General features: G+C 74.0%; 2 protein-coding genes across 5 annotated transcripts; both read left to right on the plus strand.

Annotated features, from left to right (window-relative positions):
- Positions 1–6,828: 6,828 nt before the first annotated feature.
- On the plus strand, positions 6,829–10,668 carry CIRBP (cold inducible RNA binding protein). 4 transcript variants are annotated; one of them, XM_051840299.3, is made up of 9 exons: positions 6,829–6,973; positions 7,389–7,497; positions 8,297–8,403; positions 8,479–8,611; positions 8,691–8,772; positions 8,846–8,916; positions 9,159–9,914; positions 10,342–10,484; positions 10,577–10,668. In XM_051840299.3, exons 2-7 carry the CDS (start codon positions 7,395–7,397, stop codon positions 9,170–9,172), a joined length of 510 nt encoding a protein of 169 aa, XP_051696259.1. In that variant the 5' UTR covers positions 6,829–6,973; positions 7,389–7,394; the 3' UTR covers positions 9,173–9,914; positions 10,342–10,484; positions 10,577–10,668. The 4 variants fall into 4 exon arrangements, with proteins under 4 accessions (XP_051696259.1, XP_051696262.1, XP_069914571.1 ...); XM_089315241.1 differs by having other exon boundaries at positions 6,836–6,945; XM_051840302.3 differs by lacking the exon at positions 9,159–9,914.
- Positions 10,669–11,210: 542 nt separating this feature from the next.
- Positions 11,211–14,003, plus strand: FAM174C (family with sequence similarity 174 member C). The gene is made up of 3 exons (XM_051840304.3): positions 11,211–11,555; positions 13,391–13,510; positions 13,725–14,003. Coding segments are annotated over exons 1-3 (390 nt in total). The 5' UTR covers positions 11,211–11,286; the 3' UTR covers positions 13,726–14,003.
- Positions 14,004–16,835: the final 2,832 nt, after the last annotated feature.

Here is a 16,835-nt window from a genome sequence, read left to right on the forward strand (position 1 = left end):
GGGATAGACCCCCCCCCCGTTGGGGGTGGGTTCTCTGTGGGTTTCTCCCCCCCCCTTCACTTTTGTTTGTTGATGATGATGGGTCCTGCCCACCCCTGTCCGTCTCCAGGCCCCTTTGTAGGTGACCCCAGTCCTCACCCCCACCGCGTGTCTCATGGTTTCTGAGGATGTGAACTTAATGTGTTAACTGTAGCTCTGTAAACTCGTGTGGGGGGTGGGCGGGGAGGGTCGCAGACAGTGCAGATGGAGGGGTTGGTTTTTTTGTTTTGTTTTTGTGTTTTTTTTCCAAAAAAAAAAAAAAAGGAAGAAAAAAAGCAGGGGCGGGTTTGTTTTTGAAGAACTGTCTTGGATACCTATTTAAACGTGTGTTGTGGTGTTTTATGACGATTTTTAAATATTCTGCCTGAGGGGTCCCCCACGGGGGGGGGGGGTCGCCCTGGGAGCCTGCTGCACACTAGGGTCTCCAGGAATAAAAGCAGCCGCAGGACAAGCGCAGCCTGGTCGCCTGGGGTGGGGGATGAGGCCCCCAGACGGCTCCCACCCCCCACCCCTCCCTCCCGGCTTGGGGGCTGAGCAGGAAGCTACAGGGTGGAGGAGGGAGGGCCCGGCCACTTCCTGGTACCCAAGGCCGGAAGTCCTCCGGGGTGTGGGGCAAGGGCCTGGCCTGGCTGCTCGCTGCGTGCCCTGGGTGGGGCCTGGGACACCCGTGGATCTCGGTTCTCAGCCGCGGGTGGGGGTGGGGAAGTCTCCCCACGGGCCAGCCTGGGGCTGTGCCACTGCGGGGTCTGGGGGTCGCCCTGACCGAAGCCCCCAGGAACCAGGGCTGAGGTCGCCGCAGCCCAGTGCCTGGGGCTGGCGTCCAGGCCTCCGGGCTCGGTGACCTCTCCTGCCCTCTGTGGCCACGCCTCAGCCTGCATTCCAGCCCTGACCAGCAGGGATCCAACCCACGGCCCTTTGCCCTGGCCGTGCCCTATCCAGGAACACCCCCGCCTGGCGGGGCCCTGCTCGGCCTGGGAGGTGACCCAGCCCGCAGCTCTCCCCCCTGCTGGGCCCGGGGTCCCCTCCGTGCGGGCTGCGGGCCTTGGTGGCCAGGACAACCCTGCTGCGCCCCAGGACCCCGGCCTCAGAAACCACACGGGGGAGGTGGGCGGCCGGGGTGGCCCCGGACGCCTTCCTGGGCAGGGCGGCCCCTAGCACCCTGTCACCCCTACGCCACGCCACGCCCACGCGGGATGCCTGTGCGGCTGAGCCCTCCAGACCTCTCCCCGGGCGCCAGTGTCCCCGGAGGTGGCCGGGATCAGGGGGGTCCCCACTGCCCAGGCCTGCGTGACCCGGGTCACCGCCTCCCCGGGGCTAGGAGGGGGACCAGGAAGGAGGCTGTTTGCGCCCTGGAGGGCTGGGGTCGTGCAGGCCCCCTGCTGTCCGGGAGCCCACCCCTCCGAGTGCGGCCGCCTGCCCCCCACCGCCACGGGAAAGCCGGCCGTCCAGGCGGCGCCGCGGGGGCAGGGGTCCGAGGAACGCAGTTCTACCGGGGGCGGAAAAGGGGGCCCCCATGCCCCGGTGAGCCTGGGCGCCGGGGCTCGGCCGGCGGAGGGGCGCAGCGGCCGGCGGTGAGGCGGGGGCACAGACAGGTAAACTGAGGCGCAGGGTTCCCAGGGGGCGGGGTCGGCCTGGCACGGCTCCCTCCCCGCAGTGAGGAAAAAAATGAATGGGAGGGGGTGGCCCCCGGAAACGCTCTGGGATGGAAACGCGGTTCCCTAGGCAACGCACTGCGAAGGGAGGCTGACGTCACCGCGGGGCGGGAGCCCCGCCTGCCCCCGTCCGCGCGGCCTGGGGCCCAGGCCTCGCCCACGTCGGCGGCGCCTCATTGGTGGCCGTCCCGTTCGGTTACAGGCACGCACCAGTCAAAGCGCGGGGTGGTCGCCTGGAGGCGGGACTTCAGCTCGAGTGGGTTCAGTGCGCACGCGCGAGCGGAGAGGCGCCGCCGCCCCGCCTCTCTCCCGCGCGCCGGCAAATTGGGGGCGGGCGACGCTGACGGCTGCAGCCGGGCCTGGACGGAAGAGGGGGCGTTCCTGGGGGCGCCGCACGTGGACCCCCCCAGCACGGTCACGCTCGCGTGCACCCCGCCGTTTCTTTGCCACCCCTGCTCCGGGTCCCCGAGCCCGACCCCTGCTCGCCCCCTGCAGCTCCCACGCCTCCAGGAGCGACGTGGGGGAGGGGCCGTGGGGCAGAGGCTGTGCCGAGTTGGGGGGCGAGGGGGTGGGTGCTGCAGGTGGGGAGCACGGCGCGTGCACGGGCACGGGGCCGTCCAGCTGACCCCGCGGTCAGAGGCCCTGACGCCCAAGAGGCGGCTGGACAGGACCCTGGTGGGGGCAGGAGGTGGAGTGGAGGCGGGCGTCGTGCCCTGCGGCCGCGTCCGGCTCCCAGGGAGGTGGTCGCAGGGGCCGGGCGGGCCTCGAGTGCCACACTGCTGACCAGCCTGCCCCGGCCCTCTGCCCACGGAGCCGCCGGAGCGAGCAGGGTGGGTGTGCCCTTCCCGGTGGGCAGGATGTGAGCCATCCAGGGCTAGTCCCTGGCTGTCCAGGAAGACAGCCGATGGGAGACCTGGGAAGAGGCCGGCCGCGTGACCGGCGTGGCTGCTCAGGCAGGGGGGAGCCCTGGCCGCGGGGGTGACCTCACAGGTGGGCCGTGCCTCCCGGTAATGAGCAGCCGTGGGCGGGCAGAGGTCGCTGGGGGTCACTGTCTCAGGCGGAGCCCCCTGGGGGCGGCCAAAGGGGCACTTGGGGAGCTGGGGCCAGCAGGTGGCCTCAGACGGCCGGGCAGCAGGGGGAGAGCCAGGCCCCGGGCCAGCAGCCATGCAGATGGGGCTGAGCGGGTGCCCGGGGCACAGCCGCCCCCACGGGCCCGGTGCCACCCCACCCTCTCGTCCAGGCGCCATGGGAATGGGCGTTCCGGAGCTGCAGGCCGGGGACGCCACCACCCCGTGGCCAAGGGCGTTGGGGCCCCGCCCAGCCCCACCCACGGGCCGCCCAGCCCAGGGAGGTACAGAGCTGTGGCCTTCGGGGGTCACCAGGACAGGTGAGCCACTGCTTAGCGGGGCTCCCGGCTGGGCAGCTGGCCGCGGCCTCCGCCCTCCGTCTGGCTCCCCCTTCCTGTCTCTCTCCTTCGTTCCTTCTCTTCCTTCCTCTATTCCTGCCTCCACCTCTTCTATTTTTGTCCATTCCCAGCGTCCTCCCCGCCCCTCTCCCCACTTCCGCCCCCTCCCTCACCCCCAGCCCGCATTCCAGCCTCCTCCCCCGGCCTGGCAGCCCCTCCCTGGAGCCAGCTGCTGCCCCGGTGCAGGCGAGGGAGGGAATGGGCTCGGGCTGGGGTCAGAGGTCGGTGAGCAGGCCCTGAGGAGCCGGAGGGCACCCCAGCGGCTTTGGAATGTGGGCGAGGCGGCCCCCATGGGTGGGGGGTGGGAGGCGGGCCCCCTGCGGGCAGTGGGAGACAGCTGGCTGCAGCTCGTCCCACGCTCCCCACACCCAGGACCTGCTGGCACTCGCCGCCGTCCCGGTCCCCCTGGCTGCCCTGGGCTGGGGACAGGTTTGGGGGGGCTGCAGGATTCACGGGCCAGAGCCGTTTTGTTGAGGCTGCAAATACAGATGAGGCCAGGGCCAGTCTGTGCCAACGGTCACATCACCAAAGGAGAGGCCCACAGGGAAGACACAGGCCTGCCTGGCGCTACCAATCCCAGGAGGCTCTGCTGTGTGCCCCTGCCTGGATGGGGCTACCTGTGTGCCTCCTGACAGTCGCTGGCCCTGCAGGGCCCTGAGCAGCTGTCTGGGGTCCCCCAGGTGTCTCAGCCGGTCCCCAGCCCCTCCTCTCCTGTCCCCCCCGACCGTGCTGCCTGGGAAACACCCCCAGCCCTGGGCAGAGGATGCCAGGGGCCCCTCACTCTCACAGCGGCCCTGGCACCTGGGGCCGCCTAGCCTGTCCCTCTCCCAGCCCCAGCACGGGGAGCCACTTGGCCAGCTTCGGGTCCTCGTGGGCGCCGTGTGCACCAGTGCGTGCCCGTGCGTGTGCCAGCGCCTGCCTGTGTGGAGTCCTGGCAGGACAAGCATGTGCCCAGGGCCGGGCACAGTGCGTCTGTGTCCAGCCAGGCTGCTGCGGCGGCCGTGGGTGTGCACGTGTGCCCGGGCTTCCCCTCTGAGCTACTGCAGTGGCCCGGGCTGCGCCCCAGCAGATGGGGCCTCCACATTCTTGGGCCGTGACTCAGGCCTGCGGGGAGGGGCTGAGTCACTGGGAGCTTGGAACCCAGCTGGGTGTCCCCCCACCCCGCCTGAACAGAGACCCCAACCCCCTCCCCGAACAGGAACCCCCGGGGGGAACCTGGACCCCACTGGCTGACTGCTGGTGCGCACGCACGCGCGCACGCACGGGGAGGGGCGGGTTCAGCTCCTCCTCCCCCAGGCTCCCTAGCCTCGGGAGGCCCGGCGTGCCCACCCCAGGGACATGAGTCACGCCACCAGACGCGGCCCACCCTGGTCACGCATGCACGCACACCGGCCTCCTCTCCCCCGCCGCCTGCCACATCTGCATCCGCACCCGAGCCCCCTGGGTCCTCGTGCAGGGGTGCCCGGAATGGACACGCTCCGCTCCGACGTCGCCTGCACAGCGACGCGTCCAGGCCGGCTCTCAGGGCCACACAGGCACTGTGTGTCCAGTCATGTGAGCCACACCTGGCACCACGCACGCGCCGGCTCCGCATCCCCCACCCTGGCTCTGGGCCCCGCGGGCTTGGGCCAGCTGGGCATGCTGGAGCCCCGGCCAGGGCTGTGCCACTTCGGCGCCCCCGCCGGGCGGCCGCCAGGTGCACGGTCCAGACCCCGCCTGGCCGGGAGGGGGCGGTAATTACGCAGCCCCGGGGCCCCACCCCCCACGCGCCTTTTATCCTCGGCCACGCCTGTCCTGGGCCCAGACGCTCATTACCGCCTCCCGCCCGGTCATTAGCCGGGGTCGGGGGAGGGCCCGGCGTCCGGCAGACCCGGCCCCGCGGGGAGGGCGGAGTGGGGGCGCGGGAGCGAGCGTTCCCGCCCCCGTCTCCTGGGCGACAGCGCTGCGGGGGGAGGGGTTGGTCCTGGAGGTGGGCCGCCCGGGGCGGGGGGCGGATTTGTGAATGAGCCGACGGGGCCTAGGGCAGACGGCGCAGCGCGGAGACCAGAAACTACTGCGCCCGGCGCGGCGGGCCCGGAATAGCAGCCTCGCCCCCGCCCGGCCCGGCTATTTTGAGCCCCCTCCTCCGCCATCGCTGGAGCGAAGGCGCGGGGCGCACTGTGGCAGCGAGGGGGCACTCGGAGCCGCGACGTGGGCAGTGTCCTCGCTCACCGGACGCCGGGGGGCTGGGGGCGGCAGAAGGACCCACTCCCCTTCCCGCCCGTCCCACCCTGGGCTGAGAGGAGGGTGCCCGGAGCCTGCGGGCCGGACTTCAGAAAGGCCGGGGCCGGGGCTCCAGTGCGGGCCCGCAGCGCCCTCTCGTGTCCGCGCCCGACGGCGCGCTCCGGGCGGGGGTCTCTAGGACTGCAGGGGCTCCCCCGAGATCGCCTCCCGCGCACCGCGAGCGCAGGTGCACACCGCGCCAGGGGCGGTGCACGGAGGGCAGGGGTCTGCGGGGACGCGGGGCGGCTCCGTGCAGCCCAGGACCAGGAGCCGGCTCGTAGTAAAAGACCAGGCGTGCAGGCTAAATCCATGAATGAACGCAGGGCCCTTCGCGAACCATTAAGCCGGCTCGCGGGGCGGGACCCCCGCGCCCACCACCCACCCCCGCGGGGGCCTCTCTGGGGCAGGCGGCCCCCTGCCCTGACCCTGCTGCGGGAGCAGACGGGAAGCGGCCTGGTGGCTCCTGGGCTGGGCGTGTCCACCTGGGTCCAGGGCTCCAGGGGTGGGCGGTGCGGGAAAGCTGCTCCGTTTAATAATCGCCCTGCGTGAGTGGCTGACGCAGCAGCTGCTGCTGACGGAGTTGGGGGGGGGGGGGCGGCGATGACTCAGGCAGCTGCTCCCTGGGGAAGGGTCCCTGCCGGCCACCTGGCCGCCCACGTCCCTTGCTGGGTCGGCTCGACCCGCTGCAGGGTGGGAGCGAGTCTGTTCCCAGGATGAGCGATGTGAGCGCTCGCGCGCTCAGGGTCTTCCGTGGCCAGGGGTGCAGCCTGAGCGCGCGAGGTGGGCCCCGGGGCAGCTGGCCGCGCCGCGGGTGGGCTGTGGGTGTCCCCTGCCGCGTCCGGCCAGGTGAGTGACACACCTGGCGAGGGCGGAGCCAGTTTGGGTGGGAGGTAGGCGTAGTCGCAGGTTGAAGTCGGGGATGCCAAAGTGTAGGGTAGCAGGGAGAACTGTGTGGCTGCCAAACACGGAATGTGGCTGCGTGGGACTGTGTCCGAGCTGGTGGGGTTCGGGGGGCTCTGGGGTCCCTCGGGGTGTCTGTCGTTCGGCGGTCAGCTGCAGGGGGCGTGCGTGGGCTGCATCGGTGGAACACTGCAGGGTTGGGGCTTCAGCGGCCTGCGAGCGTCCCCGAGAGGTCAAAGGTCTCCGGAGCCAGTCCCGGGAGGCCTCTTTGTTCGCCGCCGCAGGCCAGGGGGCGGGGTCGCGGAAGTGGGTCAGCCCCGCCCCGCCGCGCGCCGGCCACGCCTCCGCGCACGTGGGCGGAGGACTGCGGACTGGGAAACGTGGCGACCAATCGGCGCGCGCGGCGCCAGCGCGCGGCAGGAGGCGGAGCCGCGGTAGGCCCAGCCCCCAGCTCATGAATATGCGGCATGGCCACCACCTCTGCGGTCTCGGATTGGCCCGCGCAGCGCAGGGGGCGGCATCAGGGGGCGGGGCCTGGCAGCGGAGTATATAGGTCCGGGCTCGCGGGCGCCCCCCTTCACTCGCACGTTAGGAGGCTCGCGTCGTTGCCGCGTTCCGGTTTTCCGTGTGCGTCAGGGACTTGCCCGGCTCGGTGGTGAGGGTCCTGGCGGCGCTGCTGGGAGGAGCCCGAGGCGGGGCAGCGCGGACACGCCCCCTGGAGGGGGCGGGGCCGGGGCGGTCCCGGGTAGAGCCCGCCCGGGCCGGCGGCCAGGGGCGTCGGGGGTGACGGGGCCGGGCGGTGGTCTCAGGGCGTCCCCCCCTCGAGCAGGCCCGCGACCCCGGCCGCAAAATGGCGGCCGCGAGGTGGAGGCTGCGCCCGGCGAAATGGCGGGAGCGCCCGGTGCCCGGATGGACGGCGCAGCCCGCGCGTGGGGCGCATGCGCGGCGGCGGGGGGCGTGCGCGGCCGCTGTCCGCTGTGGGCCCGGTGACCCCCGTTGGCTGGGGGCTGTGGTGGGCGCGGCCGGGGCGGGCGGGGGTCGGCCCCTGAGGGCTCCCGCTGTCCGCGCAGGCCGCCATGGCGTCGGACGAGGGCAAGCTGTTCGTGGGCGGCCTGAGCTTCGACACGAACGAGCGGTCGCTGGAGCAGGTGTTCTCCAAGTACGGGCAGATCGCGGAAGGTGAGGCGGGGGGCGCCGGCCGGGGGGCGCTGGCCGGGGGGGGGGCGCTGACCGCGGGGGCGATGGCCGGGGGACGATGGCCGGGGGACGATGGCGGGGGGGGACGCTGACAGCGGGGCGCCGGCCGGGGGGGGGCGCTGACAGCGGGGGGCGCTGGCCGGGGGGGGCGCTGACCGCGGGGGCGATGGCGGGGGGACGCTGACCGCGGGGGCGCTGGCCGGGGGGGGCGCTGACCGCGGGGGCGATGGCCGGGGGGGGCGCTGACCGCGGGGGCGATGGCCGGGGGCGCTGGTGGGGGGACGCTGACAGCGGGGGCGCTGGCCCGGGGGGCACTGTCCAGGGGGCGATGGCCGGGGGGCACTGTCCAGGGGGCGATGGCGGGGGGACGCTGACAGCGGGGAGCCGGCCGGGGGGCGCTGGCCGCGGGGCTCTGGCCACGGGGGCGCTGGCCGGGGGGCACTGTCCAGGGGGCGATGGCCGGGGGGACGCTGACAGCGGGGCGCTGGCCGGGGGGGCACTGACCGCGGGGGCGCTGGCCGGGGGCGCTGGCCGGGGGGCACTGTCCAGGGGCGCTGGCCGGGGGGTGATGGCCGGGGGGCACTGTCCAGGGGGCGATGGCCGGGGACGCTGACAGCGGGGGCGCTGGCCGGGGGCACTGGCCGGGGGGCGATGGCCGGGGGGCGATGGCCGGGGGGACGCTGGCCGGGGGGACGCTGACAGCGGGGCGCTGGCCGGGGGGGCACTGACCGCGGGGGCGCTGGCCGGGGGCGCTGACCGCCGGCCTCTCGCACGCGCGCAGTGGTGGTCGTGAAAGACCGGGAGACGCAGCGCTCGCGGGGCTTCGGCTTCGTCACCTTCGAGAACGTCGACGACGCCAAGGACGCCATGATGGCCATGAACGGCAAGGTGCGGCGCGGGCGGCGGCGGCGGGCGGCCCCGCGGGCTGGCCCTGCGCGCTGACCCTGCGGCCTCCGTCCCCAGTCCGTGGACGGGCGGCAGATCCGCGTGGACCAGGCCGGCAAGGCGGCGGACGGCCGCTCCCGAGGGTACCGAGGAGGCCCCGCCGGGGGCCGGGGCTTCTTCCGCGGGGGCCGCGGCCGCGGGCCGTCCAGAGGTGAGTGCGGGCGGGGCGGCGGCTGGACGCGGGCCGGGCCTGCGGGCGCCGGGCTCACGGGCGGCCTGTGTGTGTGCAGGAGGCGGGGACCGCGGCTACGGGGGCAGCCGGTTCGAGTCCCGGAGCGGGGGCTACGGAGGCTCGAGGGACTACTACGGCAGGTGAGCGGGCGGGGCCGGGGCCGGGGCCGGGGGCGCGGTCTGGCCGGCGCCTGACCGCCGTGTCCTTCTGCAGCCGGAGCCAGGGCGGCGGCTACGGGGACCGGAGCTCGGGCGGCTCCTACAGAGACGGCTACGACAGCTACGGTGGGTGCCGCGCGGGGCCGCGGGGCTGCGGCCGGGCTCGGGGCCTGCCGGCGGCTGCGCCGAGGCCTCGGGCACGGTCACCACGCCGTCCTCTGGGCCTCGGCAGCCAGGGCACCCAGAGCCCAGCGCCGCGGCCCGAGAGGGAGCTGCCCGCGGTGTCTGCGGGGCGCACCGGCCGGGGGTGGGCGTGGCCGCTGCGGCTGCCGCGTGGGGCCTTCACACTGCCTGCTTGTTGTCCTCAGCTGCCCACGAGTAAAGTCCTGCTCGAGACGTCCCGCCCGCGGCTCCTGAGGATTGCGGAGCCCCGCCCGGCCGTCCCGTGTGGCGCACGCCCCTCCCGTGCGCACCGCGGCGGCCGCGGCTCCGCTGGCCCGGGACCGGCTGTGCGGGGTCGCGGCTCTGCTGGCCGCCCTGGGCCCTGGCCGGTGTTTTTCCTCCGGAAACAGCCGGGGTGGCGTGGGTGTTCGGGTCTCACTTCCTCGAGTTTTGCTTTTTGGTTTTTGTTTTTGGGGTTTTGTACGGCCCTCTGCTCCTTTGGAACGCGGCGTCCACTCAGGGCGGCCGGCTGCGGCTTTCCCAGCCCCGTGGAGTGTGGCGTGGTGGACGCCACGCGGGGCGGCCCCCGTGGGGCTCTGAAGACTGTGCCGCGGCGGCCGTGCGGCTGTACGCGGTTCCCCTGGCTCACGAAGCCGATTAAAGCCCGTGTGACACCTTCCCCACGCTCCCGTTGATTGCGCACACTCGCGGGGCGCGCGCGCGGCCGGAGCGAGGAGGGCCAGGGCCTGGGCAGCTCGGGGGGCCAGCGCCCAGCACCCAGCGCCCAGCGCGGTGCCCGGGGCGGGGCGGGGCGGAGCAGGGCGGCGGAGTGGCGACCTGGGCGCCGCAGGGGCTCGGCCGTCCCTTGAGGCCCACGGACGCCGCGGCCTGGAGGACGGAGCGCTGCGCCCGGCACCGCCGCGCCCTGGCTGGCCCCCGTGAACGCGGCCCTGTAGCTCGAGGTAACCGCTGCCGGCGCCCCCTCGAGCCCCCTGAGGCAGCACCCCAGGGGCTTCCTGCGGCTGGTTTCCGCCTTTTCCTTTTTTCCTTTTTTCAAATGTTTTAAATGAAGCCGGCGTGGAGTCTGGCCCGGCTGTCGCCCCCCCCCCCCCCCCGCCTGCAGCGACCCGGAAGAGCTTGGAGACCCGAACCTGGCCCCCGGGTCCTTGTTGGAGGACAGTCTGACAGGCCTAGCCGAGCTCTCAGGCCGGTGGACACCACACCAGTCTGAGCAGCCCCGGCCCAGTGGGCGGTGCTGGCCCTGGCCACGCCCTCCCAGGCCCGGCCCAGGCAGCCCCCGACAGCCTGGAGACCCCTGGGAACGTGGGCGGTGTGGGCGGTGTGGGCGGGGCGCTCCGGGGCCGGGGGTCACGGTCCTGTGCTTGGCAGGTTGAAGGGGACCCCGCCGGGGCGCGGGGCGCGGGCACGGTGAGCAGTTTCCAGGACCCCACCAGCCGCTGGCCCACCGGGACCCGATCTGGAGCCGCGACACAGGCGCCTGACCCCAGGCTGGAGCCGCCGGGTGCTTCCAGGTGGGCGACGGGGGCAGGGGGAGGCCTCCCGGGGCTGGGCGGGGGGCGGGGGGCCTCCCGCGCCGGCCTCACGGTCTCTCCCTCTGTTGCAGGAGCGGCTTCCCCTGCGGGCTCCGCGCGGGGCCCCCAGCGCCCCTGGTGCCCGTGGAGTCGGATTTGAATAAAGGCGCTCGTGTGCACCCAGGAAGCCGAGTCTGCTTGGGGGTGCGGCCGGATGGGGGGGCAGGAGCCCGGGCAGGGAGAAGCCCCTGACCTCCGCTGAAGGGGGGCGGCAGCAGGCGACCGTCGGCCCTCGCTGCCCAGCGGTGGTGGCCAGGGTCGCAGCGGGGCTGCACAGGCCGGGACTCGAACTCGCCACGGGCCGACTGCCTCCCAGCCCAAGGAGGGCAGAGGCCTGGCTGCCGGACCCTCCGCTGGTCCCAAAGCCCGCGGCCAGCAGCAGTCGGTCAGTGCAGTGGCCGGCCGGGCCCAGGCCCTGGGTGTCCTTGATCCGGTCCAGGCTGCCCGCACCCCCTCCCGAGACCCCTGTGCCCTGGGGGCTGGGGCGGCGGGGGTCGGGCCTGCCATCACGGGGCGGGGGCACGTGGCCGGCAGCGGGGGCGAAAGGCCAGGCCCAGACGCGGGGTGGGGGGGGCCGGCCCCGCCCGCGGCTCTGTGGGCGTCCACGCGGGCCCCGCCCACTCCGGGCCCCGCCTCCGACGGCGCTTCCGGGCTGGGCCCCGCCCCCGGCGGCCATTGGCTGGCGCCGCCCCCGCGCGCCTGAGTGACAGCGGCGGGGCCGCGCGGCCGCTTCCGCCGGGCCATGGGACCGCGCGTGCGGCTGCCGCTGCCGCTGCTGCTGCCAGCGCTCCTACTCGGGGCCGCGGCGGCCACGCCCTCGCCCCCGCGCTCTGCGCAAGCCAGGCTGTCGCCTCCGCCCGCCGTGACGAACGGGAGCCAGCCGGACGCTCCGCACAACAGCACGCGCGCGTGGCCGGCGGGCGCGCCGGGCTCCGCGCTGCAGCGCTCCTTCTACGTGGTCATGGGCCTCGGCGGCCTGGCCGCGCTCTACTTCCTCATCCGGGCTATCAGGTGCGTCAGGCGCACGCCGCCGCCCCGCTGCGGCCAATGCGCGCGCGCCCCCTCGTCACCTGATAGGCAGCGGGCTCCGCCCCCCGGTGGGCGTGGCCTGCAGGCACGCCTGCTACGGCCGATACGCGCGCGCCCCCCTCGTCACCTGATAGGCAGCGGGCTCCGCCCCCGGTGGGCGTGGCCTGCAGGCACGCCTGCTACGGCCAATACGCGCGCGCCCTCTCGTCACCTGATTGGCAGCGGGCTCCGCCCCGGGTGGGCGTGGCCTGCAGCCTTGCAGCGCGGGAGCCGCCGAGGCCGGGGAGTGCGAAGCCCTGTCCCGGCCATCGCCCCCTCCCGCCCTCGCGTCCCTGCTGGGACTGCGCCCGCCGCACCCCGCGCCGTTCCCTCCCGGAGAGCGGAGAAGTCGCTTTGCTTGCAAAGGGCGCGGCGCCTCGACCCCTGTCTCCCCTGGGTGCCTGCCCCGGGGCCGGCATCGCGGGCAGCCGCCCCTGGCTGCACCTGCAAAAGGCGGCGCCGTGGGGTCAGGGCTGGGGGCTGGAGACGGGGGTTGGAGCTGGGGTCGGGGCTGGGGTAAGAAGTTGGGGCTGGGGTCGGGGGTTGGGGCTTGGGTCAGAGGTTGGGGTTGGGGGTTGGGGCTGGGGTCAGAGGTTGGGGGCTGGGGTCAGGTTGGGGCTGGGGTCAGGTTGGGGCTGGGGTCGGGGTTAGGGGCTGGGGTCAGAGGTTGGGGGCTGGGGTCGGGGTTAGGGGCTGGGGTCAGAGGTTGGGGCTGGAGTCAGGGGTTGGGGCTGGGGTCAGGGGCTGGGGTCGGGCGTTGGGGCTGGGGTCAGGGCTGGGGTCGGGGGATGGGGCTGGGGTCAGGGCTGGGGTCAGGGGTTGGGGCTAGGGGCTGGGGTCAGGTTGGGGCTGGGGTCGGGCGTTGTGGCTAGGGGCTGGGGTCGGGGCTGGGGGCTGGGGTCAGAGGTTGGGGCTAGGGGCTGGGGTCAGAGGTTGGGGTCAGGGGTTGGGGCTGGGGTCAGAGGTTGGGGTCAGGGGCTGGGGTCGGGCGTTGGGGCTGGGGTCAGGGCTGGGGTCGGGGGTTGGGGCTGGGGTCAGGGCTGGGGTCAGGGGTTGGGGCTAGGGGCTGGGGTCAGGTTGGGGCTGGGGTCGGGGGTTGGGGCTGGGGTCAGGGCTGGGGTCAGGGGTTGGGGCTAGGGGCTGGGGTCAGGTTGGGGCTGGGGTCGGGGGTTGGGGCTGGGGTCAGGGGTTGGGGCTAGGGGCTGGGGTCAGGTTGGGGCGGGGGTTGGGGCTGGGGTCAGGGATGGGGTCAGGGGTTGGGGCTAGGGGCTGGGGTCAGGTTGGGGCTGGGGTCGGGGGTTGGGGTCAGGTTGGGGGCTGGGGTCAGAGGTTGGGGCTGGAGTCAGGGGTTGGGGCTGGGGTCAGGGGCTGGGGTCGGGCGTTGGGGCTGGGGTCAGGGCTGGGGTCAGGGGTTGGGGCTGGGGTCGGGGGTTGGGGTCAGGGGCTGGGGTTGGGCGTGGGGGCTAGGGGCTGGGGTCAGAGGTTGGGGGCTGGGGTCGGGGCTGGGGGCTGGGGTCAGAGGTTGGGGCTGGGGGCTGGGGTCAGAGGTTGGGGTCAGGGGCTGGGGTCGGGTGTTGGGGCTGAGGTCAGGGCTGGGCCTGGCCCGCCCCACGGCCGCTTTCCGCCAGTCGACAACCTGGGCCCCATGCGGTGGGGTCTTGGTGCGAGGGTGGGCGGCTTGCATCCCCTTCCGTCTGCCTTGGACGCCGGTCATGCCGCGTGACCGGGCCCTGGGGGCGGGCTGGGCCTGCCACTCAGCGAGTCCGGACCCCGTGTAGGCTGAAGAAGCCACAGCAGCGGAGGAGGTACGGGCTCCTGGCCGACACCGAGGACTCCCCCGAGGTGGCCTCGCTGGACAGCGATGAGGAGACCGTGCTGGACACGAGGAGCCCCCGATGGTGCGGGGCTCTGCTCTCTCTGGGGCCGGGAGCGCGCGGGGAGCTGTCGGGCTGTGATGGGGGAAGCCGCGGGGCCTCTCGGGCTGGGGGAGAGGATGGACGGGGCGAGGGTGTGGCCGCGGGGCCCCCCGGGAACACCCCTGCCCCAGGCTGGGCGGGGAGTGGCGGGCGGGGCCCCCTCTCTGCCTCGCACCCACTCCCCACCACCTTCCAGATGCGAGGCGCGGCCGTGGGCGGAGCACGAGAGACAGCGTCCGGCCAGCGCTGGCCCCACCTGCACCCCTGCTGGCGTGGCGCTGGCCGCACGGAGCGTCCACTCTCAGATCTCCCGTCGGGACCCACGTCCGGTGGGGCCACCTCTGCCCCACGCACACCCTCGGACACGGCTGCGGCCTGTGCGGACGCCGCGGGGCTCTGCGCTGACCCGGCAGCCGACGGCCGAGGCCCGCTGGGCGGGTGGACTGAGGGACAATAAACACGCAGTGGCTCTGCAGCTGGTGTCCAGCCCCGTGGTGACCCTGCACCCACGCGCCGGCTCAGCTGCCCGAGGGTTAGGTCAGGACAGCCCCTACTCCGGGCTGCCGCGCCATCGCGGGTCCCCTGGGGGCCGGACCCCCCGGTCGGCTCCCTGCCGCCACCCCCCTGCACCTGCTGTCCCCCGTGCGCCGGGCCCCGCGTCGTAATGGGGAGCCACCACCAGGTGGCAGCCTTGTGCCATGCCGCAACCGGCCCCCTCCTCCGCCGGCCCACGTCGGGAAGTGGGTCCCCTGGGGTCGGTCCGCTCTCACATCTCCCGCGGGACAGACCCGACCTCCCACCCACCCAAGACCCGCGCCCCTGCCCACTGCCGTGTCCCCACCCCCTTCCTCAGGCAGGCTCCCTCCCTGCCCCAGGCTCAGCGGCCACCTCCAGGAAGTCCGCCCTGACTGCTGGGCCTCGGCCTGTTCTTCCGTGGGCTCCTGCGCTGAGGGGCAGTGCCTGGGGGAGGGAGGGGTCTGGTCCCGGCCCCCACCCCCACCCCGGGCTCCGGCTGCGGCGCTGTGGGTCCCGTCCCAGCTGGCCTCCTGGCTCCGCTCCGTGTGTCCCGGCGTCTGAGCCCTGGGACGCGCTTTTAGCGGGCGGGAAGGCGCCCTCCCTGGCCCCCACCCTGTGATCCGCGCCCCTCCCCACCGCTCCGAGCGCTTTCCCGGGCTTCAAAAGGCACATTAATTACTCTAATGAGGTCAGCAGAGACCCGCGCGCCGCCATCCGGAGCCGAGCAGCGCGCGCGCCTCGGGCGGGCGGGGGGCTCCGCCCACTCCCCAGTCCCGGCCCGGCGCCCGGGCGGTAATTGGCGGCCCCTGCCAAGGTTAATGCACGATTAGCGGGGCGCACGCGGCTGACAGCAGAGGGGAGGCGCGGGGAGAGGAGGGGAGAGGAGAGGCGGCGCTGGTCCCGGCCGGCGTGCGTGTGTGAGTTCATGGCTGTGCGTGTGTGCACGCGTGTGCGCGCGCGCTCATGTGTGTGGTCGCGTGTGTGCATGCGTGCGGTCAAGTGTGCGCACGCCGACACAGGAGAGCGCTCCCACGCTGAACACCCGCACTGCGTGGGCGGCTCGGGCCGTGAGCCTCAGCCTCGGGTCGGGGAAGTGGGGGCGGCCGGCCCCGCCGCCCACAGCACCCTCCCGGGCTGGGGTCTCGACGTGACCCCCACTCTGACCCCGCCCTGGGAGCCCCCCTCCCCTGCGGCATCCGCGCCCTGGGCACGCGTGGCTCCCAGCGGCACCTGCACTGGCCGCACACACACGCCGTGGGTGGCCGTCTACATGGACATCGAAGTCACACGAAGTCAAACCTCGGGCACCCCACCAGCGCGGGCGTGGAGGCCACCGCGGGCAGACGGACCTCGTCCCAGGGCCCAGAGCCGGGGCAGCCGGAGCACAGAGGAGGGTGGGGGGCGGAGAGGCGAGCGGGCAGCAGCAGGCGTGCGGTGGCCGGCAGGGTCCCGGGCTGGGCGTCGGGGGTCCTCACAGAGAACGGTGCCACCTCTGTCCTCAGTACCCGCGGGCAGCGCGGTGCCGTGTCCGGATCTGGGGCGCACCTGTCCCGGCCGCAGGTGGGGGACGGCGCGAGGGGTCGGGCCCCCCTTGGCCCTGCTCTGAGCCTCCCCCAGCACCCGTGACCGCGTGAGGCCCGCTGCCCGTGTGGCTGGGCCGGGCTCCCGGATCCGGTGTGGGTTTGGTGCCATTTTTTCTGTAGCAAGGAATTTCTCCCTGGGTATTTTTAGCCTCCTCCAGGGCGACACAGACTTCCAAGGCCACCTCTGCCCTGTGGGCCGCGGCCCAAGGCGGACAGCGGGTGCTGGACGCGGGCTGGGGGCGGGGGCTGGGCCTCGGGTGGAGCAGACCCTCCCCAGTCCTGGACGCTCGAGCCCGGGGGGCGTCCTGGTGTGCTGACCGCCAGTCCTGCGTGATGCCTGACCCTAAATGGCCCCGTCCCCAGAGCTAGCCTGACTCCTGCCCTTGACCCCTTACTCTGCACCGGCCCCCTTGCCCCACTGACCCCTGGCCGGCCGCCTCCAGCCTTGGAACGGGCAGCTCCCAACTCCAACCTCGGAGTGGGCAGGGCCTCCCGGGTTCCCCCAGCGCCCACTGGCTGGGCAGGGGTCCCCAGAGCAGCCTCGCCCGCGGCCAGGCCTCGGAGCCGCCCTGCCCGGGGCCCCGTGTCTGGGAGCGGCCAGCGGCGGGCGCGGGGAGGTTGAATGGGGGACGAGCCGCCTTTGTTCCTGTCCCCGCTCGGGCTCTGACCTTGAGAGGGAGACGAGAACAGAGAATCCGCTCGGCGGCGGTGGCGCCGGCTCGCGCCTCGGTGGCCCCTGCATGCAAATGAGGCTTTGCCAAGGTGGTCCCCTCACCCGCGGCTCCCCCTGCACAGGGGCGAGTCCTGCGGGGCCCGGCCCACCCAGCCCTCTACCAGGCGGGGAGGGGGCACGGGCACAGGGCAGAGGGAGCTCCCAGAATGCCCACCCTGAGCCAGGCCTGGCCCACGGCCTGAGCCGGGATGCCCTGCCGCTCTGCGGCCCAGCAGGTGCGTCCAGGCTCCTGGGCCACCGCGGGCGGCTGTGGTCGGTCAGGGAGCAGGACCTGAAGCCCAGGTCCGCCAGAGCAGAGGCGCTGGGTTCAGACCCTCACCCGGGTGGGGCAGGCCTCCAGGAAGAAGGGCAGGACACGGCCCGGCGGAGGAGCGGTGGGCGCAGGCCACACGGCCCCCGCATGTCAGAGACGGGGCCCAGGCCCCCGGGCTCGGCGGCCGCAGGGCGCTCGCGGCGGGGAGCTCGGGCTCCGCAA

The sequence above is a fragment of the Oryctolagus cuniculus genome, chromosome 16 (genome assembly GCF_051225735.1).
Source record: "Oryctolagus cuniculus isolate XC-2025 breed Fujian yellow rabbit chromosome 16, ASM5122573v1, whole genome shotgun sequence".
Taxonomy (NCBI): domain Eukaryota; kingdom Metazoa; phylum Chordata; class Mammalia; order Lagomorpha; family Leporidae; genus Oryctolagus; species Oryctolagus cuniculus.

What these genes read in the sequence shown, in the direction of transcription:
- CIRBP (XM_051840299.3), top strand. Translation starts at nt 7,395, where the DNA reads ATGGCGTCGGACGAGGGCAAGCTGTTCGTGGGCGGCCTGAGCTTCGAC. An exon ending in CGGCCGCGGGCCGTCCAGAG is followed by an intron (nt 8,612 to 8,690) that starts GTGAGTGCGGGC and finishes GTGTGTGTGCAG; the next exon opens with GAGGCGGGGACCGCGGCTAC. An exon ending in TCGAGGGACTACTACGGCAG is followed by an intron (nt 8,773 to 8,845) that starts GTGAGCGGGCGG and finishes GTCCTTCTGCAG; the next exon opens with CCGGAGCCAGGGCGGCGGCT.
- FAM174C (XM_051840304.3), top strand. Translation starts at nt 11,287, where the DNA reads ATGGGACCGCGCGTGCGGCTGCCGCTGCCGCTGCTGCTGCCAGCGCTC. An exon ending in TTCCTCATCCGGGCTATCAG is followed by an intron (nt 11,556 to 13,390) that starts GTGCGTCAGGCG and finishes GACCCCGTGTAG; the next exon opens with GCTGAAGAAGCCACAGCAGC.